The sequence below is a fragment of the Nothoprocta perdicaria genome, unplaced genomic scaffold (assembly GCF_003342845.1).
Source record: "Nothoprocta perdicaria isolate Ctin4 unplaced genomic scaffold, notPer1 scaffold_109, whole genome shotgun sequence".
NCBI classification, from domain to species: Eukaryota; Metazoa; Chordata; class Aves; order Tinamiformes; family Tinamidae; genus Nothoprocta; species Nothoprocta perdicaria.
Genome location: NW_020454194.1, coordinates 1,666,886 through 1,694,156, shown reverse-complemented (window position 1 = coordinate 1,694,156; position 27,271 = coordinate 1,666,886). Strand labels below are relative to the sequence as shown.

At 42.4% G+C, this 27,271-nt stretch overlaps 1 protein-coding gene across 1 annotated transcript in view; it reads left to right on the top strand.

Annotated features, from left to right (window-relative positions):
- The window catches only part of SHROOM2 (shroom family member 2), a 123,208-nt gene that overhangs the window by 22,052 nt on the left and 73,885 nt on the right, over positions 1-27,271 (top strand). The window contains exon 2 of the mRNA XM_026047295.1: positions 24,453-24,604. Coding sequence (XP_025903080.1) covers positions 24,453-24,604 — 152 coding nt within the window. The remainder of the gene's footprint in view (positions 1-24,452; positions 24,605-27,271) is intronic.

The following is a 27,271-nucleotide window of genomic DNA, read 5'->3' as shown; positions in this document are numbered from 1 at the left end:
TCTAGTTTCCAGCTTTACTATTCTACCATTTTGGACAATGTGTAGACAACTAGAAAGAAAAGGTAAGAAAACATTGTGTGGGTTTTTTTCCCCACCCCTCTGTATAAATAAATGCAAGTGAACGTAACAGCAGCCAAAGGAAACATTCCTCTGTGATTGCAGGAAGGTTGGTCCAAAATCATAGAGTTTGTATTTTGTGGGTGTTTGGTTTGCTTCTCATGTTCAACGTCTTAGGCTCTTTAATGTGTTTGGGTGCGTACCAGGGTAAGTGTAAAGCTTGAGCCTCCGTGGGTGGACGTCGTTGGGGCTGGCCCGCCTGCGGCGCGCGCCCAGCTCCCTCGGGTGCTGCGGCTTCCCTGGGCCCAGGGCAACGGAGATGGAGGCAGAGGGAGATGGAGGCGGCCACCTGGTTAACGAATTACGTAGCATGAAGTGTTGGTGACAGTCACCACCTCTCGAGTTTGGATCAACAGGCTTTATACACATGACTTGTCTTGAGGAAAGTCTTTTGAAGAAAGATATATATACCCAAATGGGCTCAGGTTCACAGAAAGCTGTACCAAGGCTGCACAGCTTCTCCATAAAATGAGGAGATCTTAAGGCTGTCCCTCCTGTGCGTGTCAGGAATTACCTTGGGTTTTAGCACTGAAGTAACTGGTGGCAGTTGTATATAAAGCTAGGTCTGTCAGTTTGGTTGCATCACTATTGCTGATTAATTAACGAGTTGTTAAGAATAACATTTTTTTTGAGCTTTAAAAGAACCACATAAGTTTTCTTACTGAGGTAATGAGCACTTGGTATAGGATCTGAAACAATGTGGAAGTGCATGGTAAACATGGCTTTGGTCAACGTGCCTCTGAGTCAACGCAGAAGGTGGTCAGAAACATTCCTTCATCTCATGAGAAAGTCTTGCTTTCACCAAGACAGCAAGTGGGCCTTCAGAGAACCTCTAGTGCTGCAGAAGAAAACCTGACTTGTATAAACAATCCCAATGGCAGCTTTGCTTTGGTGCCTGTGACTAAATCAAAAGCTCCCTCAAATGGGAACGTCAAATGGGAATCCTGACCTTAGTCCAGTTAAAATTCCGCAAGAGAAGGCCTCAAGCTTTTGTAAGCTCTGATTTCCAAGAATTTGCCATTATTTACTCCACTTAGAGCCCATCTCTAGCAGTAGCTTCAACTAAAAGCTGACTAAGGGACTCGGTTCTTTTGGGTGCGGTGGTGCTTGTGTGTGAGAGCTGGAAATCCTGGTGCAGAAAATAGTGCACACTGTCTTCTTAACCACATGCTGGGCAAATATTAAGTAGTGGATGATTAAATTTGCTCCTCGCAAATGCAGTGGGAAAACCATGTTTAATGCAGTCTAAAGTGTTAACATAAATCACAGCCAGTTTAATGCCATTTTAGAGAGGGCTCAAGTTAATTCTGCCACCTGGGTCTGTCACTTCCATAGTAATTCCCTGGTAACAAGAACAGTTTTTACTCTCCTGACTCTACTGTGCTAAGCATTTGTTCAGTAATGTAAACAGGTAGAGTAATGGAAAAGGAGTGGGTAGGGGAGGGTAAAAGCTGTATGTAGGAAGCCCTGCAAATGTTGACTGCTAAGAATATTTTTAAATTTAATGCCCTTATTTTGTAGTTAGTCTGAGTTGGATTAATGTAGTAAACATATGTTTTGAGGCAATCTGTGTTGAATCAAGAAAATTGAAGAATTTAAATAGGAAACATATTTAGTGTCTATAAAGAAAACATCTGGAGCTCTTATTTTTTCTCACTGTAAATAAAGCTCCCTAGTAGCCTGGATTTGATTTGCAAGTTTTCTTGGTAACTGTTCTCCTGGCTAATGACATGGGTCAGTGCCGAGACGGGGAACGCGGAGGCCGTTCGCCCGTACATGGTTGGTCTTCTCTGGGTTACCTTGGCCATTATTCATCCTTTAAACTTGATGTGAAAATGAGTAACAACAGTGTTTTGAGGGTGAAGCATAAGGAGGGTGACACCGGCCTGGCTTCCATAGCAGCAGGGGAGATGGGTTTTCACAGAGCTGACTTTTTTTCCCTCCTGCCTTTTTGCTGGTTATTCTGTATGTTTTCGTCCTGCAGCTCTCAGTGGTGCTTGGTCCGTGTCCCTGCTACCCCAGCCCCCTGCTCCGGCACCGGAACAGCTCAAGGTCAAGAATCTCGCTGTTAGAGGAAACTGTTTTGTTTTGCATTAAGATTAATGGAGCTTTAAACTAACCAGGAGAGAAGGGTTTTTCTGCTGCAATTGTTAAACACATCCACCCTTTTGAGCAGCTGTGGTTTTGTTCTCTGTAGTGCTGGAAATATTTTTTAACAAACTGACCCAGCAAAAAGATACTCAGTGCAAATGTCTGTTTTTTTATATGAAAGATACTCAGGGCAAATGTGTATTTTTTTATATGAAAGGTGAGATGGTATATGTACAAAAATAACAAGTAAGATTAAGAGCTTAGGTAAGTCATGGACAGTTATAATTTTGCTCAATAGAGGAACATTCAGTTAGAAATAACCTAAAATTACAATCCTGGTCTTTGTTCACGTGAATTAAGTGCGTTAAATTATTCAAAATAGGAGATATGCAGACTGCCATTTGCTTCTGCGAGTGATGTGATGGAGACAGAGAATATGAGTAAGGGCCTCTGAGCCTTCCTTTTTGCTCACAGAACTTAGTGGTGGCTTCCCACCGTTTGCTCTAAATACCTTCATGAGTCTGTTCAGGAGCACTATGGCAGCTGTTTCAGTGATTGTGGAACACAAAAATCTCAAGGTTCAAACCAAGCAGAGCTGTTTCACCAGTCATATGCTTTTTACATGAGTATCTGGTTAACTTCTGTTAGTTTTTCTCCATCCCTACCACCTTCCAGAAATACACTGCTAGGCCTGAGGAGCATGGCAGTGTTGCAGCTCCTGTTTCCATGTCTAATTCCAGGAGCAGGGTTGGCAGTAAATGCCCCACCTGGCCCTGGCCCCATTGGGCCCAGCTTTGGCTGGCTACACTCAGGTGACAACTTGCGCTGTGTTCAGGGAGGGAGTTCGCTGCCTACACGTTGACTGCAAAAGGATCATCACTCACTGAGAGGTGGTGCAGTCCGGACATGAGATGTTAATATTCCCTTCAGCCACTTCCACATTCCTGAGGCCGCCTTTAGTCAGTTCTTTTGTATTTATATGTATTTATAGAGCATCAACATATTCTGCTGCATTGTACCTTAAAAGTGTAGTTACCTATTTTTGTTTTTCTCTCTGTAGGGCAGATGATGACCTTGGAGGGTGCAAGGCAAAGATCCGCGACTGGGGGTTTTCTCTTGCAGCTGGAGTTTTCTAAAGAAAATAAATCTGAATTTGTTCAGGAATGTTTGCCTTGCATTCCACACACGGAGTCAATTTATCTAAGGGGCTCTTTTTTTCTTCCTCTCCACCCTCTGTACAGGCTTGGTGGCTGGAAAAAAAGGAAAGGAGGGGTGTGTGGTAGATGGTAGGAAGAGATTTTTGTAGCCAGTGGTGCCAGAAATCATTGAGGAATGCTTAAGCAGTGCCTCTTGTGACAGCATCTAGTCTATTGGAAAAGCAGAATGTGCCATCTGGATTCAATTTGGACTTAATTAAATGCAAGCAGCCGTTTTTAACAACTCGGCTGAGGTTCAGCAGCCTCGACGTTTTGTGAAGGGCCAGGGCTGGGATTTTGTTGGGGAAGCTACAGTAGTCACCTGATTTATGTGGTTTGGTTCGCTTTCAGTGTGATCCATGCAGTTTGCAGATATTTGGGCGATAATTCTCTTTAAGTAAACTCTTAAGATTTGCTGACACTTGGAAGTATAATTCAGAAGAGGCAGTATTTTTTTTTTTTTTTTTAATTCTAGATTCTGTTGCAATTGCAGGGTTTTTTTTCTTCTTTTTTTTTTTAATAGTGAAAGGAGATGCTTAAGTTCAGCCAAGTCATTTGTCTCGAAAAAGGGCAAGCTGCTTTGAAGAAGTCGGGTGACTCCACCCAAAGGTTTCCTATCAGTGGGGGTTTAACTGGGAGTGGGAAGGCTGGAAAGGGAAGGCTGGGGGAAGCAGGGAAATCTGTCTTTGCTGCTAGCTAGAGCTTTCATTAATGCACAAAATGGCAAGGAGCTGCTTTTCGTGGCGAGCAGGCTGTGCTGCACTGAGATTCGCCTGTTCTTTTGGTTCGCTGCTCTGTTGCTTTGTCTTGCATCATTATGCTACCAGCTAATTCCCAGAAATGACAATATTTCTGTTTAGCATCTATGGAGATCAACTGACAAATGTTCAACTGACAAATGTTGCCTATTTTTTGCATCTAATTTTATCAAGTTGAATGGTGATATGGAATATCAATGTAAAATAAATGCTTCTGGCATATTTCTAAGATTCCTAAATGGCCAATATTTTTCTTTTTTGTGCCTCTATAGACTTTTAGTCCACTTGTTCCCATCTGTGTTGGCTGAAGGCTTTATCCTTGGAATGCCCTTGCTGAAAAGAGAACCAGTTTGTAGCGCGGCCCTTACGTGTGAGTGAATAACTCTGCTCTTTCTCGATCTCGTGTTCCTGGCAAGTTACCCGTGGCCGGTGGCAGCCGGTGTGTGAGTGGGATCCTGCAGCTCTGGCTACGAGGGTGGTGGTACCTGAGCCCCCATGGTGAGGAGAGCGTCCAGGCCTCCTCTGCCTCCTTCCCTGCCAGCTGTGCTGCCGCCTTGGGCTCCGTTCAGCTCTGCATTTACATTCCTCTCTGTGGCCCTTCTCTCCCCATAAACCAGACCCGAGCCCCTGGGCACGTGAGGCCTGCGCTGTGTCGTGCAGTCAGGGCTGCTTGTTCAGCCAGGGAGGTTTGGAAGCTGCTCTGCTTGCCCCCATATCTCCGTTTCTTTCCTTGTTTGTGTTTGAATTCAGGGTTTGTGAAAAAGTGCTCCTCTTGGCAGCCTGGATTGTTGGTTTGCTATGTGCAGGAGGAAGAGAGCACAAAGAGAGCTGCCTGTCAGACTGCCTTGTGCAGCTCTGCTCAATGTGTCTGAGGGCGGACCTGGAAGATCCTGTTCCCAAAGGTGAAGGACTGCTACAATTCTGCTTTCCCGAGTCTTGGATTTTTGGCCGCTCTGTTCAGGCTGCTAAAAGAGGTTGCAAATAATGTTTCTTGCAACAGCTGTACTTATTAGTGATAGCCAAGCAACATACTCTGTGTAATGGTAATCTGATTACTTTAGGACTAATAGACACAAAGCTGTTGAGAATGAAGGAGCTTTTAATTTCTTACTACCCACCTGTACGTGTAATCATCAGAGTAAGAGAGGGTTTTTGAACAGCTTGATTATTTGGATGATTTTCTCAAAATTGCTTTGTGTGTGTGTGTGCCTTTTTATTAATATTTTTATTTACTGCAAAATTAAATACTCAGAAAAATACCCTTTTTTTGTTGATTCTGTTTTGAGAATCGGAGCATGATTTTTATGTTACTTATTTTTTTTTCTGTTGTGAATGCATTTAGGTTGTTTTGCTTGTCTTAAAGCTGTATTAGTGTTCTGGGCTTGTTTGCTTGCTTTGCAGTGTTAGACTTACTCGTCAATAATTTTGAGAAAGTATTTGTCAGCTAATTCTACTTTCCTGTGATTTTTGGCGAGCTGCCAGCCCTCTGCATAGGCAACGCTGCTAGTTTTGCTTACCACGGAGCAGGTAAACCAAGCAGCGGAAGCGAGGGGCGAGATGCTTCCCCTGAGGAAAGCTGTCTGTTTGTTCTGCCTGTTCCCCCGCTGCCCACATATTTGTTTGTTTGAAAGGGATTAGGCAGGGCAGGAACTCGAGCCAGAGCTGGGTTGGAGTAAGAGAAAAAGGATTGATTCAAGTTTGCAATTTGTGCTCTGCTGAGTCCAAGTTGGCCGCAGGTTCATCTGAAAACTCCTGCAGTTCTGGGGTGTGGGGGAACCTCTTGAAGAGCCTTGGGGGTAACCTAGAGAAAAACACTTTATTTCACTGAACTGCACTAGAAATTCAGGGAGTTGCTCACCCTGCAAGCTGGTGTTGAGTGTGCATCACAAGAGATGATTTTTTTTGGCAACTGTGGAAGTTAAAAGCACAGTTCTCTCCACAGTATCGTAGCCTTAGAGCTTTTCTGTTGGCTTTCACAATTTCCTTTTTGACTCTGTTCTGGTGTTTAGAGAATTAGAGCAGCCCACTTAATTATAAAGTTAGTACTGTATTATATTATTTGTTAGGAGCGTGCTTCTTGAAAATACCACCTTACCTTGGCCTGCTGGGATCGCAGGAGACGACCTTCAGGTGTAAATGCAAAACAGCTTCAGAGTGGATCTATCAGAGTGTATCTGAGGAGAAAAGTTACACTATGGGGACAGTCAGACAGTAAAACCAGGTAGTGCAGACAGCCAGAGCCTTTTCTGGGGATTATTTTCCATCTTTTTACATATCTAGACTTGTAAAATACTGTATGTGATCAGTAGAGACCTATTGAAGTCTGGCATGTGAAGATTTCCTGTGTATAAGAGCCCACCTGGCACTCAAGGGGAACTTTGCCTGAAATGGTGGCCTGGTCATGCTTCAAGCATGAGAGCAGGTCTGTGATTTCTTACCTTCATCCCATCTGTGTACTTGTGCTTGGGGGCACTTTCTGAGCTGATGGGGCAGCAGAGGAAGCTTTGGGAGCCATCTGTGCAGAAGATCAAAGCGCTGGCCCTGCTGATGGGTGGCACAAAGCTGTAGAGCAGATCAGGAAGGGTTCAGAAGAGCTGAAAATACTGTTGCTTTCATTGGCACTGCCTCTCTATATTTCTTCATTGGCTCTGTTCTTATATGAAAGATAATGAGCTTTTCTTCTCTAAGCTGCTATGGAGTTGTGATTTTTCCTTCTTATTGGGCCACAATTTTAATTTCAGTTGCTTGCTTGTTTAGGGAAGATATTTTTGTTATCCTTGTAGTTCTTTTGAGCTACATGCTCCCTATAAAGGACTGAGTCCTTTAAGACTCTCTCCTGCTGTGGTGGCTATCATAAAAACCTGGCACAAAGTAAATGTCAGGTGTGGAGCATTCTGACTAACTGCATTGTATCTTGCCATGTACCTCAATTTTTAGTTCCCTGGATGAAGCAGTAGCCTCCTTGACCTGTGTTCTTAAAGGGCCTCGTAGCTTTAGCTCCTGCTGCTTGCCTGAGCCCCTCAAAGCATGTGATGGTGCAAGCTTCTCACTGTTTGTGCAGTTAGCTGCAGGCCTCCGTTTCCTAATCTGTGAGAGACTTGACTTTTGAACCCGAAAATATTCTTAGTTGTAGTCTGCTACACCTGTGGCATATACAAGCACATGGTACGTGCACGTAGTGCAAACATAAATAGGGAAGAAAGGGCCCCAGGTGAAGGTTACCTTTACTTGAACAATATCATCAACCTTTCACATTTTTAACTGTGAATCAAAGAGTTACTTAGTGCAGCCAGTTCTAGCCAAATAAGCTAAGAATGTGAAAACAGGAGATCTCAAAGTCCAAGAGCTTGACCCCTTCAAAAACAAAGGAAAAAATACCCATGCAATTGACTTTTCTAGGATTATTGATCTACTTTCATCTAGAGTAAAGCTAGGTCTCAAGAGACTTCAGCATTACTGAAGTTCAGCGTTTGTTTGGAGAACCAGAACTGTGCCTTGTATTAAACCGTTTACACATCGTACTGAGTAGAAAAGAGAACTCCTTTTGGATGGAAGAAATGATGTGGATATTGCTACTGAAATTGTTCCTTGTGATTTGAAAAAGTGTTGATCATAAGACACAAGACACCTACTGAAAAATAAAAATCTTGACTTTTAAATTGGAAGACAACAAGCATTCATCTCTATTCACTTTTTGCTTTTTACCTACTAAATGAAAGAGGGTCAATACAAAAATAGCAACCAACCAAGAAGACTTTTGAATATTGTTTTCTGTGGATTTTTATTTTCAAAGAATTCTCACTTCAACATATTTTCAAGTAAAATGTTTTGACCAGCTTCATCTTTATGTCCTCAGAGTTGTTGAGCTTTTTAATGTTAGGAAGAATACATTTTAAATCATTAGTCTTCTGTGGGTTAATTATGATACATAATCTGCCCTTTGCCAACAGAAGGCAGTGCCTTAATAAATCTTGTAGGGTAAGTTCAGAATCTTTTCTTTTTTTACCTGTTGTGGAGATGTGTGATAAAGGGAGGTTCTCCTATGGAGAGTATCTCTAGGAGAAGAAAGGGGTTAAAACATATTTACCTTACATCCTCCCTTAAGATTTGGAGTTGTAGACTGGAAAGGAGGATGGGTCTTTTCTCCAGTGTGAACAGGCCTTGGATTTTCTGGATTTTGTTATTTGAAACCTGCTCCACGACACAGTGCCAAGCTGTGCGGAGAAAGACATGTTCCGTGGGCAGGAGCGGAGGGAACAATGTGCCTTTATAATGCAGCTCTCCTGGGCAGGCAAGTCCCAGCGGAATAAGGTGTTTCCTTACAGCGCTTTCCTTACAGCGGCCCTTGCACCTCGGCAGGCTGAAACAGAAATAGAGATAACTCAAAAATATGAAGCAACTTAATTGTTCCTTAGGCAATCGATAGTATGGAAAGTATGAGCGCATCGGAAGGTTACAGCCGTGCTCGTGTTGTGCGAGTGGGGATTTGGGCTACAGCGAAGTGCTTCAGTTGTGTTGCTCAGATGAGAAAACTAAATATTATTTATACACTGACTATAGTTGAATGTGCATATATATATATATATATATATCTCCTTTTTAAAATATGGGAGGGTTATGACCTTGCATTCCAGAGGAGATTAAGCAGAAAGCATCAGTAAAAGCCATCTTTAATCAGATGCTCGGCACAGTTTTTCTTTTTGAGCTTTTGATCTGAAATGAAGTCATGAATTATGTGAAAGTCGCCCTAGCAGAGCATGAAATTTACTCGCTTATTGCATGGATCTGGCACGTGTTCAAATGGCTCCGTGTGGGGTCAGTTGTACTTTAACCTTGAGCTTTAGGCAGCCTGCTAAGGGAGACCAAGCAATTTGATTTGCCCTCCTCTTTCCTTGGTTAATATATTCTGTATTAGAAATATGTATGAAATATTTAACAAAATACTTTTCTTTTTGCACTAGTCATGTGTCAAATGTCATGGTCTAGATAACTGTCCAAATTTGAACCACTTTTTTAAACCATTTCCTATCTTGGGAAGTGGCCAGGCTTAGCTAAGAAGTTTCTTATCTACCCTGGTCATTCTGCAAGCCTTCCCTCTGAGTGCTCCTTGAGCCTGCTGAAGTTAAGCTGGGAAAGTCTTGCTGGGGCTCCCTGTAGCCTGCCTGCTGTCTCAGCGAGCTATGGGGAAATCCATTTATTAAATAAGAGAAATACAAGCTAGTGTTGGATACTTTGGAGGGGATCCTCTTTTGCTGTTGCAAAGAAACAGTAAAAAGAACCCAATATTGTTCCAGTGCCAAACTAGATATATGTGGTTATTTTACATGAGGGCACAGAATTTAATACATGTCCTGCAGCAGTGTTTTGTTTGTTTTCCTGTCTTGTGCAATCTGTACAACTTTCCTTAAAAAAACCTTCCTGAAAAAAAAAAATCAAGCTTTTCATGAGCAGTATCCTGTGGCAGTTTCCAATAGTTTAAAAGAAAACTTGTTAAATTTCAGCGTGTTTAAACATTGCCAGAATTCCTAATTGCTCTAGAATGTTTCCAGGGTATCTGTTCAAAAGAGGGAGAGCTGATTTTGTCTCTTTGACCATGGAATTGTTTTTGCAACCACTGGAGAAAATGCCTCCTCTGAATGGGCTATTTTTGCCCTGTTTCCTTTCTCTCCAGTTGGTTTGTGCAGCCTTTGGGCTGCGATCATTTGCAAGTTACCCCCAGCCCAACACTACGAGTTTGTCGGTCGCCCAACAACAGGAGGAGAGTCCCTAGCTCATGATTCCTGCAGAGCAACTTTTTCTCCTCAAAGGCAGGCTCTGCATTGGGTCGGCTTTGGCATCTGTAAATATCGCAACTGTTTCAAAATCGGAATACTGTAAATACTTTCAACACAGCGTATGCTTGAGGCAGCCCTTGCACAAAGATTATGTTCAATGCGCAGCTGAATAGCACTCTGACTTGATACTGAACGCTTGAAAGCGAGGGAGAAGTCTCTCTTTAAGGGTAACAGGGTGAAGACGTCAAGGGCGAGAGGGTGACAATGTTGCCTTACGAGCCCTTCAGTTTTCCGCAGGCCCTTGCGCCGCAGGCTGCTCCGCGCGGGACGCAGGTGTTTGACCGCAGCAGCGGCCGCCACGGGCGGCTCGCGAGAGCTGCCCAGGGCCGGGCTCAGGACCTGGGATATGGAGCCGTGTTTGCAGGAAGGGGAAAGGACCCCGTGAAGGCGCTGAATAACCCCGCAAGGCCCCGTGTGTGTGTAGGGCTCCACGAGGCCTGGAGCCGCTTCCCGCCGCGGCGCCGGAGTGGGCCCGCAGGGAGCGCTGCCAGCGGAGCCATCTTGTGCTCGAGGCCACCCCGAGGAGCCAGGAGCCTCCCGGCTTTCTGGACAAACCGGTCTCTGTAAAAGCCTGTTCTTGCTTTTGTTTTTGCCCTTTTTCTTTTCCTCTTCTAGTTGTTTTAGCACACCAACTTTCTTATAGCTTTGTCTTCCTCTTTTTCCCCTCCCCCTTTTCCTCCCTTTTTAAAAATTTTAATTTGAAAAGTGTTTTTTTTCCTATAATGTCAAAGTTGATGAAAACATGACTTTGCTTTTGCAGAAGGTTTAAGCATATGCTGATAAATCTCATGTGGGTTTTCCTTATCGGTAAATGAGCTACCTTTCTTTTTTTTTAACCTGTAATCTTCAGATAGAAGACTCTGTGTTTGCCAGATCAGTATCTTTCCTGACCCCCTGTGCTGCTTATATTTTAAGCCCTCTTCGCAGGCAGAGCAACTGTTGTGCTCCTTGCGCTTATGTATAATTAACACGCTGCTTGTATTGCCTTCTAAGCTAGATTATCGTTCTGAAGAAAAAAAGATGTTTTCCCTCTGCACGGAAAGAAGAGCGAACGGCTGGAGTGCAACGTAACACCAGTGTGGAGGAATAGGGTTACCAATTAATAACACTAACAGGAGAAGGAAGCTTGTGTTTCTTATCATAAGACCTTCTTTTTTTTTTTTTTTTTTAAGTTGCACAATTTTTAAAAACTCAGCCAATTTTCCTTGTTTGCGTTTGACGGTCTCTCTGCAAGAATCCTGAAAATGCACGCTTGGATTTAGCGTGAAGTAAAGAGACCTTCTTCATTTTACAAACTTTGGAGCTTTTAGTTTCCCATTTGTAGGGAGCTTTTTTATGACGTTTATCCAATACTAAGCCACAAAATTCGGTAAATCATGGTAAGTACAGAAACAGACTTTTTTTTGCTGTTTTTTTCTAAGCCCTTGGAAAACGATACTTGGATAGGCAGCGCTGGTTGCGATGTCAGGTGATATTGCTGGCTCTGTGGCAGCAGGCTGTCTAGTCCTGTATCTTTGAGAAGATCACAGTGGAGACCTTGGCATGTATCATAGGGTTTATGCTACCTGTATTTCCCTGGAGATTTGCTTACAGCAAAGTAATGACTGCAGAAGAGTAATAACCTTTAATACAGCCAGCGCTGCGGTGTCTGTGTCGCGTGGAACTGAGAGGGGAGAAGTGCTAACGCTCAACAAGGCCCTGCTTAGGGATGACTCTTTGTAGACGTCCCTTTTTTTGGTTCCTCACGTGGGTTGGACCCCAAAAGGGATTCAGTCACTTCCGTAAATAACTAAATTGTCTAGCTGGCCTGTTCTTAGACATTTTGTGCCCTACTGATAAGCAGTGAATATGACACTCTGGTACCAAGCACAATAGTATTCCAGGAATCATATGTAGATACTCTTCCCTGTCACACACTTGAAGCTGAATGGAGGAAACCACTGTATAGAAAAGAACTGAACTATGAATAGTAAAAATATGGAAAGAATTCAAGGGATCTGTGCTAGAAAAGACTTTCAGAAAGTTCAGGAAAGTTTTTGAAACACTCCTCATGCAAAAAAATAACTATAGTAAATAACTGGTGAAGGGGGATGGGGAGCGGGATTAGTATTTAGAATAAGAAAGCTATGAATAGAAAGCAAATACAAGCTTGTGGTTTGGCTAGCCGTGGGGAAGATGCTGTGGGGTTCCTTTGTCTGGGCATCAGTCAGCTCAAGCTTACAAGAGAAACCCTGCAGCTGATAATTGTTGCAGATCTGTTGTTGTAACTATAAAATCCTGTATGTAACCAACCAGGTTCTTCTTCATTCATGTAAGTAATACTTCAGAGCAAGAAAATACCTGCCTATTCTGCAAAATGAAGAAAGTAAGAGGTTCTGTCCAGTAGATACACCATGCTTGCTTTAAGTAGTAATATCCCTGGATTTGAGAGATTTACATGAAATCTGTTTCTCTTCCACTTATTCTGCAACTCAGAAAATGAAGTATGTGACCACGGCAGGAGTCTCTGCAGCTTTCCTCAAATAATGAAGTGGGAATTCTAGGTGTTTTATTGAGCATTTATCTAACTTCCTGAACCCCAGCCTTACTCATAGAAACTCTGGAAACTCCCTAATATAAAAAGCTGAAGCTCATCCCCATCTGCCTAGTGGGTCAGGAGATATTAACTGCAGCACACGCTGGCACGGGCCCTTGGCTGCCTCTCTCTGCTATGTGATTTGGAGGCAGGCCAGCTGAAACGGAGTCTTGCTGGCCCATCATTACCCCTGCATCCCTGGCAGAACAAACATGTTTTTCTCCCAAGTTCCCTAAAAGCGGAGCTTGTTATTCAGCATGCTGAATGTTTTGGGATGTACCCCTGGAACGCCCTGTCTGCCCCTCAGGAGATGCCAGGCGGCTGCGGAGGCCGGAGCTGCTCTCCTCCAAATCCAAGTATCCGAGTGCCTTTTTGGGGTGTGTGGGGCTGGGCTGCGCTTTTCTCTGCCAAGGTGTCTTTGGAGGGCAGGCCTGTGTTGATGAAACAAGAGATGAACGCACTAGGTGGAACATATTTTCCATAGTCTTGACTACTCTGCATTGGAGAATGAAATGAAGGAAGGTAGGGATAGCTCTCTAAAATAATAAATGAAGTATTAAAAAGGCCTGTTTAGTAAGAGGTTTGTAATACACTTATCCTCGACAGTGTTCAACTTTGATCTGTAGTGATATTTGAGTTTAATTAAACCACTTTAATGTCCTTATATTAAAACCTCCAGAATTTATTCTCATATATTTCATTTGCCTGTCAAAAGAAGATTGGGAGTTCCTCGCAAAACTAGGAAGATTTATATTTAGGAGTGGAGATTAAAGCTTGTTATTAAAAAAAAACAAGTGTTCTTCAGATGCATAAGCCAGGTCAAACAAAGTACTCCGGAGGAGAACAGGTTGATCATTACAGTGTTTTAATTTTCAACATCTAGAATCCATATGCAGTTTATGGTATCAAAATACCCTAAATAAGTAACCAAAAATGTTGCCTATCAAACTATTTATAAAACTGTCCCACCATGAACTTCTGGTTGTAGAAACCTGCTTGAATTCTCACCTGCTCTTAGGCCATTCAAATAGGAGAGTCAGGACTGCTGCTAATAGGTGTATTTGCAAACCACAAGTATTCTGTCTTTTGTGTGAACTCCTGTTTTTTTCCTCCCTTTTTCTGAGTTGAGGAGAGCTAATGAAATCCTTTTGAAATCCAGCCAAAGCAGGCAGTAGAAGTAGGGAGTGCTCATCTTCTGTGTCTGCTTGGAGAGGGTCACCTCTACATTACCAAAAAAAAAAAAAAAAAAAAAGGGAAAAATTGTTAGTGCTATAAATTAAATGTTTCTTTCCTTCTTATAGTCTTTGTGCTTGAATTTTTGCTATCTAAAGGTCATCTTAGTGTACTTGAGGGATTCGGTATACTTAAATAGCTTCACAAAGCAGTCTTATTTAGAAATTTTAAATACTTATACACCGTTTTGAAGCTCCTATTTGTATGTTTTGTGTAAAATTCCATGATGATCCTCAGACAGAGGTGCTAATTCACAGCAAAAGCCTGTAGTTTATTAAGAAAAGAACTGTCATAGGAGTATGAATTACATGACCCCATATTTATTTTGGTTTATTAGTTCACTCTCATTTATCCTAAAAAGAGTTAGACCTCAAAGGAGAGAAAGGGAAGCTGATAATGGTTGGATTTGAAATTCCTGTGGTAGATTTTTCATGAAGGTGGAATTTCTTCCAATGTTCCCTTGCAATGTTAAGCACTGGGATTGGAAGGAAGAGCTTGTAGAACAAGTACGCACAGAGAAGAACATGAAATTGTGATCAGTCAGGTCAGTTTAAAAATATCTGTGTTTATTTTTAAAGTATTTATTTTAGAGCTGAAGTGTATGGCAATTGGACACTGATGGAGAGCAGGAGGAAGGGGCAGAGTACCACAGTGGGAGTGAGATCTGAGTATAAATTATTACAGATTATTCCCCTTCCCTAGCTTGCATTTTGCTTTTTTTTTAGGTTGCTGATTCAGGGTAGAGTTCAGCTGTCGGTGCTTCATTCTAAGTACATGAAGGCACATGTCCCTCAGGTGAGCATTTTGGCGTATGCCTTGCCTAGGCAGATGAGTACCATTTCATCTCGTCAAGAGACTGCAGAAAGTGCTGGGAAACTATTTACTCAGGTGCTTTTGGGCTTTTGTGACTGTGGCATTGAGTGAGAATCACATTGAGTATATTAGTAGTTTCTCACTGTAAGAGCTACCCTGAGGTGCTTGACTGTACCAGTAAGTTCAGATACTGCAGATTAATAAGGTGGAACAGCCTGGGCAGAAATTATCATGCAGTTGTACCTAAGATTTGCTTTGAGACCATTGTTTCAAAATTTTAGAAGCAATTGCATGACATTGTCTTCCCTAGCAAACTGTTTAATGCCATGCCCAGTGTTTGCTTGCATCCTGTCTTCGTATTTGAATTCTGGGCAAAAGGGGAGTGGGATAAGCTTTCTTCCTTTACTAGCCCACTAATGGCATAAACAAGAACAGAGGAGAAACTGAGAGCAAGGTTCCCCAGACCTTTTTTGTTTCTGTAATAATAGACATTTTTGTTTTTGTGACACTCGCACTACCAGCTTCCGGCTTTTTATTGTGTTAAGAAAGGAGAATTGAGGTTGCATGCAGAATGCACGGTGCAGGAACAGATTGAGTAGAGTGGCAGCAGATGTTTGCACTTATTCAGTGCGAAGTACTGCATACCTCCAGCAAACAGGACTGCATAGGCGCTATATATATATATATATATACACACACACACACATATATATATAGGCAGCATTTGGGTTGCTGCTTATTTCAGCATTGGTGAGGTGGAGGGGTTTAAATTTGTCGTTTTCTTTCAACCTTGTTTTGAGTACTGGAGTTGGAGAGGAAGATGGTGGCAGACTGAGGCTTCAACCTGTAATTTCAGGCCTGTAATTCAGGCTCTGTGAGCTTGAATATCTCTTCTGAATGGTGAGCAAGAGTTGATTTAAAAGAAGTCAATGCAAATTTTAGGAGTCTGACCCTTCTTTTGAGACTTTGCTTTTCAGAGGAGTTAGTAGACAAATCAACAAATAACATATATTAAAAGTGAGACGCTTTTTTTTTTAATATTGAGTGTAATAGCACAGAGGGAAATTGTTGGGGAGGTTGCTATCTCAGTTTTTATACTAGCAGGTCATTCTCTTCTCAAACGCTTGTATCTTCTAGCCCACTGCTTAGGAGTTTCATGTTCTGCAAACCCACTGTGCAGCACTTTGTAAATTTGTAAATAAGTTTTTCAGTATTGAGTATTCAAAATCACTTTAACTTTTGCAATAAAGTCAAGTTTACAAGAGTTAATAAGAAATTATTGTTGGAAGAAGTCTTGGGAAATGCTATGCTTGCTCTTTGTGACCTTAATTTTTTGTCGTAACACAATGGCTCATTTTTCACACAAGTGACGGGCAAGACTATAATAAAAGATTGAATAAGCTTATAAAGATAAATATTCTGTTAAAAGAGGAATGTGTGAGAGAAGGTGTTTAAAATGAAAGCCTAATGCTGTCTGTAGGTTTTATGAGGCCCGTTACTGGGCCTTTCAAAACTAACTAATGAAGCAGCTTGTTTCTGTCGCTGGGTCTTCCAGTGCTACCTGTGTCTGGAAGTGCTACTTTCCCTGGAAAAGAATAGGTATAGCTGCAAGTTGAACTTAGGTAAAAGGTTAAGAGTTACTCAGACTAACTGAATGAAGTAAGTAGAGTTCTCTTTTCAGTGAGTATTTTAATGTAATCTGATAGATCTTGCCATACCTTCCATTGAAATATATCAGTTTTTTTTTCACAATCAGATTATAAAACTGATGAAACTGGAGTTTTGCTGTTTAAATTGACACAAAATGGATGCGCAGTCAGACCTGTGTGTCCAAACACGGACACACACAAAACTGTCCTGTTTTCCGTTGATTTATTAGTAAGCCATAGCCTTGTCCTAGTGATGTAGTGCTGCTGTGTAGGCAGCTGCCTTGTGTTCGGTGTTGTCACAAGCATGCTGGCAAGCTGGCACATTATTTTCCAGGGATGGACAGGAAGGCATGAGGATAAAGCAACCTTGTGGAACTATATCAGGGTAGCAAAGTTGCCTTGAACCTTATGATTGTAAAGATTACTTTGTCAGGGCTTATTTTCCCTCTTGGAAGTCTGTTCTTGTTATCAGTTTGAAAAGATAAAGTACGAGTTGTTTCTATGCGTAACTGCTTTTTTTTTTTTTTTAAACTGTTCTTATCATTCTTCATAGTAGCTGACTACAAAAGTGTAGACCCGTAAGAAACGCCTAATGTTAACTGCACAGATTGCTTGTAAGAGCAGCCTGTATATAATCCTCTGCAAATAAATTTACACGAGTAAATCTATCTCTCCAAACTTAACTGGCAGCTTTGTTTTTGAGAATAAGTAAGTAATATATATGGCAAAAGTGTTCTTTTCATTTTTTGACCTTTTTTTTTTGTAGCATATGTATGTAGCTGCTTTCTTAAACAGATTTATCATTTTGAAAGAAAATGTAAACGTGTATTTCAAAATAGTTCAACATAGGTGTTAGTTCAGCTGAGTTTTGTGTTGCATGCCATTAACGTAGGTACAATCTAACACCAAACTCTCAGCTAAGAATAAAGGAGAGTTATAATTTCCCAGTGATTCCTAAAGAAGATGGGTACTGCTTATCTGATCCAACGCTCTTCTAAATAGCAGTGACAGAAGAGCGGCCAGCATGCCGATGAGGGGCTAGGAAACATGGAGCTCCCGTCTTCCACAGCAAGTGCTGCCAACAAGTGCCACGAGAGAGGGGTGAGAGCGGCCTGGGTCCAGCAGCAGCTTTGAGGGCTGACGCACCCGCTCTCTCACAGCAGTGCAGACTTTCCCGTTTTGTCGTTCTTTAACTCAAAACGTTGCCCCTGTGTGTGGCAGACGCGCTGGATCCGCTCGTGCCTGGCTGGTCTGTAGGCTTGTTCAGCTAGGGCAGGGGCTGCCCACACGCTTCCCAACGTGCCGCCTGCGGTGGCCTCCATGTGTTCCTGCCCGGGAGAGCCCCAGGCCCTCGCAGTGGTTCACAGGAGGTGGGGTGCATGGAGCCGGCTGCTCCGGTGTATACGAGCTTGAAGGTCTCCTCCAGACCCAGTACAAGCTCCTAAAGATGGGCCTGACATATCTCACCGAGCTGGAGCAAGGAGATTTTTATCTGGAAGCGCTAGAATTTGCCCAGCGAAGTGTTGGTGTTAAGGACAAAAGCAGCAGCCTCGAGGTAACGGCAGCAGCGCCTTCCGTCCCCTCGTGCGTTAGCCCTCTGCTCTCAAATCGTCAGGGCAGGGTGTGTTGTGTTCGTTTGCTTTAAAGAAATTCTAGTCATGTTGCTTTGTTTTAAAGAAATTCTAGTTGTGAAACGTTTCCAGCTTCAGTTCTCGAAACAGCGTCATCAGTTTTAAAAATCTTTTAAAAAAAACAACAGCATGTGTTTTTAAGTTTTTGGAACCTACAAATTCTTTAAAGTCTCACTTCCTGTTACTTTTCATATGTAAATTGTGATCATTAGCATCTTGGAACAAAGATTGGTATATACTGTTCTTAAACTTCAAATACATTAGTTGGTCCTCTTTAATTTGCAGTGCTCCTGTGATCCAGATAGAATAAGGTACAGTAGCAGCCTCCTCTGAGAAACAGTAATTAGTGTTTTATATTTAGAACAGATTTGGCTCGTGTAATTTTTTTTTTTTTAAGGGAAATAGAGGGGGTTTTGTTTATTTGTTTGTAACTTACTTCTGAAATGCTTCTGGTTCGAGGAACTCTGAACTTAACTCTCAGCCTGGAGTCATTTTTACAGCTGTGATAAATCCCCCACAAAAACGGTCTGTTATAGTGGAAATGGCAGCAGGCCCTTAATCAAAACAGCAGGAGTGAGCACAATTACAAAAACTGAATAAATACTTAGAGAACCGTACTGAGTGACAGCTTTTCAAAATGTAGTTCTTTCTTAATAATTAAAAAAAAAAAGAAAAAGCTGGCAAGTGTCCACACGTTCAAATACACCCAAGAAAAAGCAATTAGAAAGGGCCATGCTAGAGCGTGTCCTGCTGTTGAACTCCAGCCTTTTAAAAAATGCTCCTACATGGATTTCTAAGACCCATCTGTTGATGGCAGGCGGAGAGGCCGCGAGCTGGTGGGCGCCTCGCGGGCCTCGGCCCGAGCGGGAGCGCGCGGCTGCCCTGCGGCGGGTCAGGGAACCCCTTCCCATGTGGTTCTGGGGGAAGGAAACTGTGTTTGGAGAAATAAGGTGTCTCCTGTGGAAGAAAAAAAGAACTAAAATGCAGTGCAGGTTGCTGTGGGGTTTGGAAGTACTGGAAGGCAGCGGCTGTGGGGTGGGCGACAATGGAGGAAGGGGAGGCCTGGCTTGTGCGCGACTCCCAAAGCACCGTGACACCGCAGCGAAGGTCAGCGTTGGCCCATTACTCGTCCGATAAAACCATGACCAAGTTTGTAGTATTGGCCTGCATTGGATAGCCCTGCCAGGTGCCCCTGCTGTAATGCCTTTAGTGGCCGCATGCTCAGTCTGAGGTGGGAGAGGGGGACGTAGGAATACAAAATGGGACATGTTGGCCCGGCCCGGCCCGCGTGAGACACCTGCCCTCCGGGCTGCTTCGGTCCTGCTGCCGCCTGCAGCCCTGCTTCATCTGCCCCAGTCTGACACTGAATCTGGCCAGCAACTGCGCTTCTCCCCGCGTTAATACTGTGTGCAGTTCTGGGCTCCCCGGTATAAGAGGGATGCGGAGCTCCTAGAGAGGATCCAGAGAAGAGCAACTAAGATGATTAAGGGAAATGGAGCATCTCTTGTATGAGGAGAGACTGAGTGAGTCGGGCCTGTTTTCTCTGGAGAAGAGAAGGCTGAGAGGGAATCTGATTAACATATATAAGTTCAGGGAGGGAGAATGCAGGGAGGAAGGGGACAAGCTGTTTTCACTGGTGGCCAGTGATAGGATAAGGGGCAATGGGCATGAGCTGAAACACAGGCAGTTCCATCTCCAGGTGAGGAGGAACTTCTTCCCTGTGAGGGTGACAGAGCCCTGGCACAGGCTGCCCAGGGAGGTTGTGGAGTCTCCTTCTCTGGAGGTCTTCAGAATCCGCCTGGACGCCACCCTGTGCCACATGCTCTAGGTGTGCCTGCTTGAGCGGGAAGGTTGGACTAGATGATCTCTAGAGGTCCCTTCCAACCTTGAATATTCTGTGATTCTGTGATAGGCAGGATCTGCAGATCGTTTCAGTTCTCTTGCTTTTCTGCTGCATCCTCCAAATGGCACAAATGCCAAGCTTTAACTGTGAAGGTTTTTCTTCTTGTATGTATGACTCAGTGCAACTCAAAATAATTAACATTTCCTTCAATTTTACTTGTTCTGAAGATCTCGTTTGAAAGTGATTGTTTTTTTAAAAGGAATAATTATATTGGATATTAAGAAAACAAATGACCACAGGGTCATTTCTTGACTGCTGATTATGATAAAATCGTTTATCACTGTTGATATCAGAATGCTGATAAACAGAGCTGTTTTTTCCTGTGTTTGTCTCTGGGTTTGGGTTTTCATCCCGTCTCCCACACTGTCCAAAGAGAGAACGGACAAGAAGCTGATGCAATGTCATCATTTGTAAACGAAACTTGATATCTTGTGTGACACTGCACTTCCCCAACTTGACTCCTGCTTGTTTATACAGGTGTATATAGAAGAATGTGGGTATTTAAAAGAAAGCATCAGGCTTGATAAACACAGAAGTTAATGGATCGCGTTCCAGAATGGTGCACCTTTGTCAACCCTACATCCATTTAAAGTTACAAACATAGGCTATTATTTATTCCCCCTTCTTACATGTCAGCACGTGTCCTTTGAATATGTTTGTGTATCTAGTTGTTCCACCTTTTTTCCCCGTCTCTCTCCTTTTGGAAGTTCTGCTCTCCTTTTCACACACACACAAAAAAACCATTCTACAACACATATTTTGCCATTAATATTGTTTTTGTCCTAACCATTATCTACTTGTACATCTTATATCCGCATCACTTCCTATTTTGGGGATATCTTTTATAAGCAAATATAAATGTGGGCAGATCTATCTAGTAGTTAGTATGATTACAGTTATAACAGCAGAAATCAGAGTTTGTAGTCCTCAAATATATCCCAAAATCCGCCTTTGCTCTTGGTCACCGAGAGGTCATTGGGAGAGCAAAGTGAGAGTTGAATATTGTCTAAATAGATGCTTTTTATCAACAAACATCCTCTTCCTGTCCTCTTGAAAACACACTTCTGTAGCAATATCAGCATCTCTGGTAAAGATAGAAAGTCATGCTGTTTATTCTTGTTAATTCAGCATAATAAGAGGAGTATAACTTATACATATTAAAAGAGCAGCTTGAGGGAGTTTCTAGAATGCTTCCTTTATTCATCCAAAGTATGTGGTGTAATTACACATGTTTTTTTGAAGGTTCAGATCCTTTATTTATAAGTAAATAGGGATGTTGGTTATCTTGGCTGAGTTTTGTTTCCTGGTGTTATTATAAAAATGTTAAGATGTATACTTTAAGGACACAGCTCCTGCAAGTATTCCAGACTGAGGAGAGGATCTGCAGGGAGAGAATTTGGCTCAGTCTTATCTTCCCGATGCCTGCTCGCTCAGTGGCAGGGATAGATCTGTTCTTGATGACTTTTCATGAAGGGCTTTATCTTAAAACCTTCTTCTGCATTTTCAAGGCTTTATTTGGCGATACTGACTGACAATTTTTCAGGATACCTGTAATTCAGGAAGATGTTGGGTGTGTGTTAGATAAAATGTTTTGTCGTGAATATTTGCTTTTAACTTGGGGAGTTAAATCCTAAGCGTATAATTTTGCAATGTGAAATTTTCAAGTGCATTTGCTGGTGCTAAAATATTTATGTATGTTGGTTGGAATTTGCAGTTCTTAGGGAAGGCCGAGTGTGAAGTTACCAGCATGTTAACATATAAAAACTGTAAACAATGGAAATAATAGGAGAAAACCTGTGAGAGACCCTAGAATGGCCCTGCACAAGTTTGAGTAGAGGAGGAAGGTGAGCGGTGCAGCAATTTGCAAGAATCATTTTCTCAGGGATGTTTTTAGTTGTGTTTCTTTAGATGGATGAAAAGTCAGTAACTTCTTAGCTGTCACAATTAAAAGGCTTCAGTGTATCCCAAGAAATCCCATTTTTCCTGTGTAGCTAATGTAGGTGTTTCTACTAAAAATGCACTGTCAAATGAAATCACATTCAGGCAGCCATTCAGTGACGTGAGTTTAAAACTAGTAGAAAAGATTTGTGTTTAAATTTGTTCAGCTCAAGGAGGTTTTCACCATCAAGGACTGCATAGTTTTTGCTCCTCCTAGCCACCCTTCCCTTTGTGGTGTCACGATAGGGCCGCTTCCAGCTTTCACAAGGAGTGCCGCAACTTTGTGCCTCCGTTTTGATATTTTTCTTATCTTTTTTTTTTTTTTTTTTTTTTCCTTTTGATTAATGTTGTTTTGGACAGACAGAGTCTTTCTGGAAAGCTTGCACTGTGTGGAATGTGGAGCCTTCCTGCCGAAATGAAAACTCGGAGGGGGTAACTGCAAACTCCGGCCGGCCGCGCGCTGCCAGCCTGAAGGAAAAACAAACAGCTCCCGGGAACAATGAACATTCCTGGGAGCCCTAGGAGACCGACTTCTCTCTCTTTTTTTTTTTTCTTCTTTCTCTCTTTTTTTTCTTTTTTTCTTAGGGAGGGGAGAAAAGCCCTCGGAAGGTCTCTGTGGGGCACACAAGCTTCCTACCCCGCTTGGTTAGGGGTACCTTGCTGCGAGCGCAAGGGCCGCAGCTCCTCTCCCTGCCCCCAGCACTTCCAGTGGTTCAGCCCTGCTTTACCTCAGCATTTTTTCCCCCCTTTTTACACCTTCAAATACAGTGTGTTTAGAAATAATCCAGAAATGCTTCTGAACTCTTGAAGAGTTTGAGACTGCCTGTTTAGGAGGCCTTAAGGTCCATGGTTGCTTGTCCTGCTCCTCAGCCCTGTCTGACCTGACCTCACTGACATAGGTTTCTCCTCTGGCACCATTCAGGACTGAAATCCACTGAACTAAACTTTTCTCTTACATGTAAGTGATTTCTCCTGTAGCTTCCTCTCTTTCAACTTTGCTGTGGATGTGAACTGCAGAGTCTGCAGTTCAGAATTCCGGTAGCTGCTCAGAGCATATGCAAGCAGGTCAGAGGCAGGTAGCAGCTTGAAAACCAGGGTGCTGAGATACAGAAACTTTGTCTTTAATTATCTGTATATTTCCAAGATAAATTTTGGAAATTAAATTGCTTGAGTACTATCCATAGCCATGGCTTCAGAGTGGAGTTCAGCACTAAACCTCAATCTTGATGTTCTCGTTGGCTTGGATTTTTGGGTTTGAATATATTTTAAGAACATTTCCACTAAATGTAAATAAAGAACTTTAAAGAACTTTTTTTGTAGGTAGTAAGATGGCTGCACTTCATGAGATCATGCTAATGTACTTGCATCAAGAGATACTGCTTATTTCATTAGTTACTTAATGTAGACTTCTGTTGTTGGAGTGCCCCAAAGCCTGCAGCATGAGCTTCAGAGCTCCTCAAGTTGTTCCCTGTGGATTTATCTCCTGGCTGATCAACTTTGGTGTCTGAGAAGGTGGCAGTTCTTTATGAAGCTCTCTGCAGCTAAGCCCATTATGAAGACTTTTTCCTTGTAGGCTAACTGGTATTTAATAAAGGGTGAGCCAGAGATAGTGTAGTAGCAAAGGTAAAATATAATGAAGACATAAAGAAAAATCTTTGCTTTGAAGGTTGTCAAATCTATAAGAAGAGGTGGGATATGGATTGTCAGCAAGTGGGGAAGAAATAAAAAATTAAATTCCTAGGTCATGAGCCCAAGCAACTGAAAGGCAGGAAGCCGTGTTGACAGGAAAAGAAAAGGGAAGAACCTAAGAAAGCCAAAGGTCTGAATTGCAAAGTGTTCAACACCTACAGCTGTATTTGACATCAGTGTTGGTACTTGTCAGTCTGGCTGATCAAGCTTTGGGGGGTTGCTTTAAATTTAAAAGATGTGTGACTCCTGCTGACTGTGTTTTCCTGCATAGGGATGAGAATTGCCAAAACCTGAATTCCTTAATTTATCATGTGTGTGTTTCAGTGCATGCTATGAATAACTCTGGTTAATAATAATAAAGAATAGATGAGAGCAGTTCTAGTGGCAGCAAAGTAACTTTCTGTCCACCCGTAGTACTGCTGTGTTTTTAAGCAGTGTGACACGTTGGTTTCCTTTCTTGGATCTCAGACCGTTGTCTTTCCTTCTAGCCAGAACTGCCTATTAGCCATACGGGTTGTAAATTTTCAGGCGTTTTCCTAAACGTTACATGGCTGATAAAAATTAATCGTCTGTATGAGCTTGTTTCACAGTATTTTCAGGTTTCATTGCATGCCAGACTTTTTGAGGGTTAACTATATGTTTATTATTATTGACTATATGGTTAATATTATAGGTAACTTCTTTAGAGAATCAGAATTTAAAATATCTCTTCAAAGTTTGATTAACTGAACTATATGAAACAAAGGTCAAGGATCCCAAACACTTTTGACTCCCCAATTTCCACCATGTATTCTAGTCTTGTTAGGAAACTTCCTCTGTTGCATTTCCTTTCCTTCCTTATTGTGTCTTGTGTGTCATTGTTTTTGCTTTGTAGCCTTTTCGAGTGTATTTTTAAATTATTTTAACCATCTAGGTAGTGCCGTAGCTATTGTATGAAGCCAAACATTTAAAAACTCACTATCTTATTTTAAAGACGTGGCTGTTCACCCTCAGTAACTGTGCCACGTGATGCGCTTTTCCCTCAGATCGAAGACGGGAGCAAGGCTGCAGCTGTGGACAAGCTCCTGGCCGGGGACGAGATCGTGGGCATCAACGACGTGGGCCTCTCCGGCTTCCGACAAGAAGCCATCTGCCTGGTGAAGGGCTCGCACAAGACGCTCAAGCTGGTGGTGAGAAGGTAAAAGCTTGGGGTGTCTGCTTAACCAAACTAGTGGTTGGTGAACTAACCAACCTCTAACTAAAGCCAAGTGTGCTTAGGCTCTACGCTGCTGTTGGGCCACCAGGTCTGCCACAACGTGACGAGTTAGCGCTCGAGGAAAAGTCCTTTCATTATTGGTGTTCAGCTTGGCAAGTTAATGATAGGACTTTCCTTGTGCATTACTAGTGTTCACATCTAGAAGTGCCAAGCAGCCTTACTTGAACACAGTAAGGTGCTGCCCGACGTTCCTGAACGCAGCGTCTTTCTGGGAGAAGACCTGGAGCAGGGCAGAAGCGGAGGCAGCGTATCCTGTGAACAGCCTTGTCTCGTGGTGAATCAGGGCTCTGCTCATATCTGCCCCCTTGAGATGCAGGGCGTGAAGGAAACGGTCTCCTCTGCCCTGCCGCCTCTGTGTTTGGTGTGCTGATTGAGAGTGACTTTAGCCTGTTTGGGCTCCACGCACTTGGGAATGGGAGGACGCGAGTATGTGGGACACCTTTGGAGAACAGCTCCCGTACTTTGGGAGAATGTTGCAAGTCTGAAACATTACTTGCCTGGTTTGATGAAAGTGAATTTTTAATTAAAGATAAGCGAATCAAAAAATGTGAAAAGGTCTATCAGAATAATGTTTTTATGATTTAGATTTTTTTTCTCTGAAGTGAACATCACAGATCTTCAAATAGGTTAAATTTGACAAACCAACTTCTGAAAAACTGAGAAAAAAAAACAAGAAATTTGAGCAAAAAGCAAAATCTTTCTTACTGATTTCCTGTTTTTGATGAATCAGAAATTTCTGTGTGATTTCTTTTCTCTGATTATTACCGGTCAGGCTTTTGTGTCAGAATCTTAGGCAGCTCTGATGGAAGCAAAAAAGCATTTTGATATAACACTGCAAATATTGAGAATTGGGTTTGACAATGTGTGATGCTCAAGCCTGTAGATGAATTGTCATGCCGAGGCTCTCTTACATGGGAGTTACCTTTTTGTGCAATAGCACAGATAAATAGCTTTTCCAGTAGCGTCTTGTCATTGGGCTCAAAAGGTGGTTTTGGCAGAAGAAACTATTGGAACATAAACCTTTTTTTTTTTTTTTTTTTAAAAACAACAGTAAAGCTAGTAAATGCAAAATAATGTACATTCATAACTATTATAAATCATATCTATCTCTGGCAGTTTCAGCTTGCACTGACTTATACTGGTGGAAGGACTTTTATTAGAGGAGGTTACATCAACTCTTTCTGTTGCTGAAAGCAAAAACTCTAGGATTGAGAGATTTTATAGGCATTGAAGAATCTACCAAGACATCAAGCCTTAATTGCACTGAATAAGTTGAGAATGGAAGGAAGGATTTCCTGTTTCTTAATCCTATTTGGTTTGTGATAGTAACATGCATAGAATCTGTGAATTCTGGCCTGTCTCTGGAAATAGCAGAAATTGTGTGGTTGGAATGCCCTGCTAGGAGTCACGTCACAGCAGAAGTGAGTTCCTGCTGTTCTTGCCGTTGATAATTCCCTTGCTGCATTCACGTGTTGCTGCCGTTCGGGGCGGGCCTTCCTCGTGGCCCCTCTGCCCCCTTCCCTGGTCCCTGTGCAGTATTTGCAAGCAACGTAGCTCTGGTAGCCAGGAGGCTGAAGCAGGGGCCGTTGTCAGAGAAAACATTTTTGTCTTGAATTCATTAAGACATCCACAGCTCCCAAAACAGGAAAGAGCATTTTGGGTCACTGACAAGCCTGCACAATATGGGACAAAATTTTATAAAGCGTCCTGAATGAAATTAGCCAGGGTCTTTTGTTTGTGGTTTTTCAGCTTCACTCCTGCTCTTGGAAAGTGGCCTCAGGACATCGGGCCTTTGACGGTCAGAAACCTTTTAACACCCAGCCTCAGTTTATTCTTGGCCAGCCTGTTCTCATGCACTGCTGTCTGCTGAAATAGCTTTTCTTTTCCTGCTGGAAGCTCAAATGATGCAGGGTTTTTTTCAAGCCTTGTTGCATACTTGCTTCCAGAAGTTATGACTTCAACAACACCATTGTGGTGTTTTGTTTGCCCTAAACTTTGGCTGAATTTTCATGAGTGCTTTAAGCGGTCCTGTCCTTTAAGCAAAGTAGTTGTGTAGTCTTTGTATGAGCACTCCTGCAGGTCTGGATTGAATTGGATGCGGGAACTGATCTGACTGCAAAATTATTTGGGGAAGTAGATTTTCAGCTGCCTAGGACTACAACTTGCAGAGACACTTTGATTGCTCACAGCAATCTTGAAATCATTGGTTTAATATTTTTAGCTATTTCAGTATTCTTACTGTTCTCTGGAGGGACAGGGGATGACTCCACAATTCCTTTGCAGTGATACAGAAGTTGATGTGTTGATCTGCTAGTGATTTCTAGCATCTTTATGTCTCCTTGCCCTCTGTCTCTTGTTTTGCACTGTGATGCCTCTCTGCTGTGTTGTGTTAACAATCTATTCCTTGTGGATGTCTCGCATGATGATCTGAAGCACAGAACAGAAATCATTCTGTTCAGCAACCCAGCCTTGAAGATCGTAAAAGAATGTTTGTTTTTGTGTTTTTCCTTGATATATGTGAAAGTGAGCTTGGAATGAGAAGCGGGAAGCAGTGATCTAGATTTTTTTTTTTTTTTTTTTTTTTTTTTT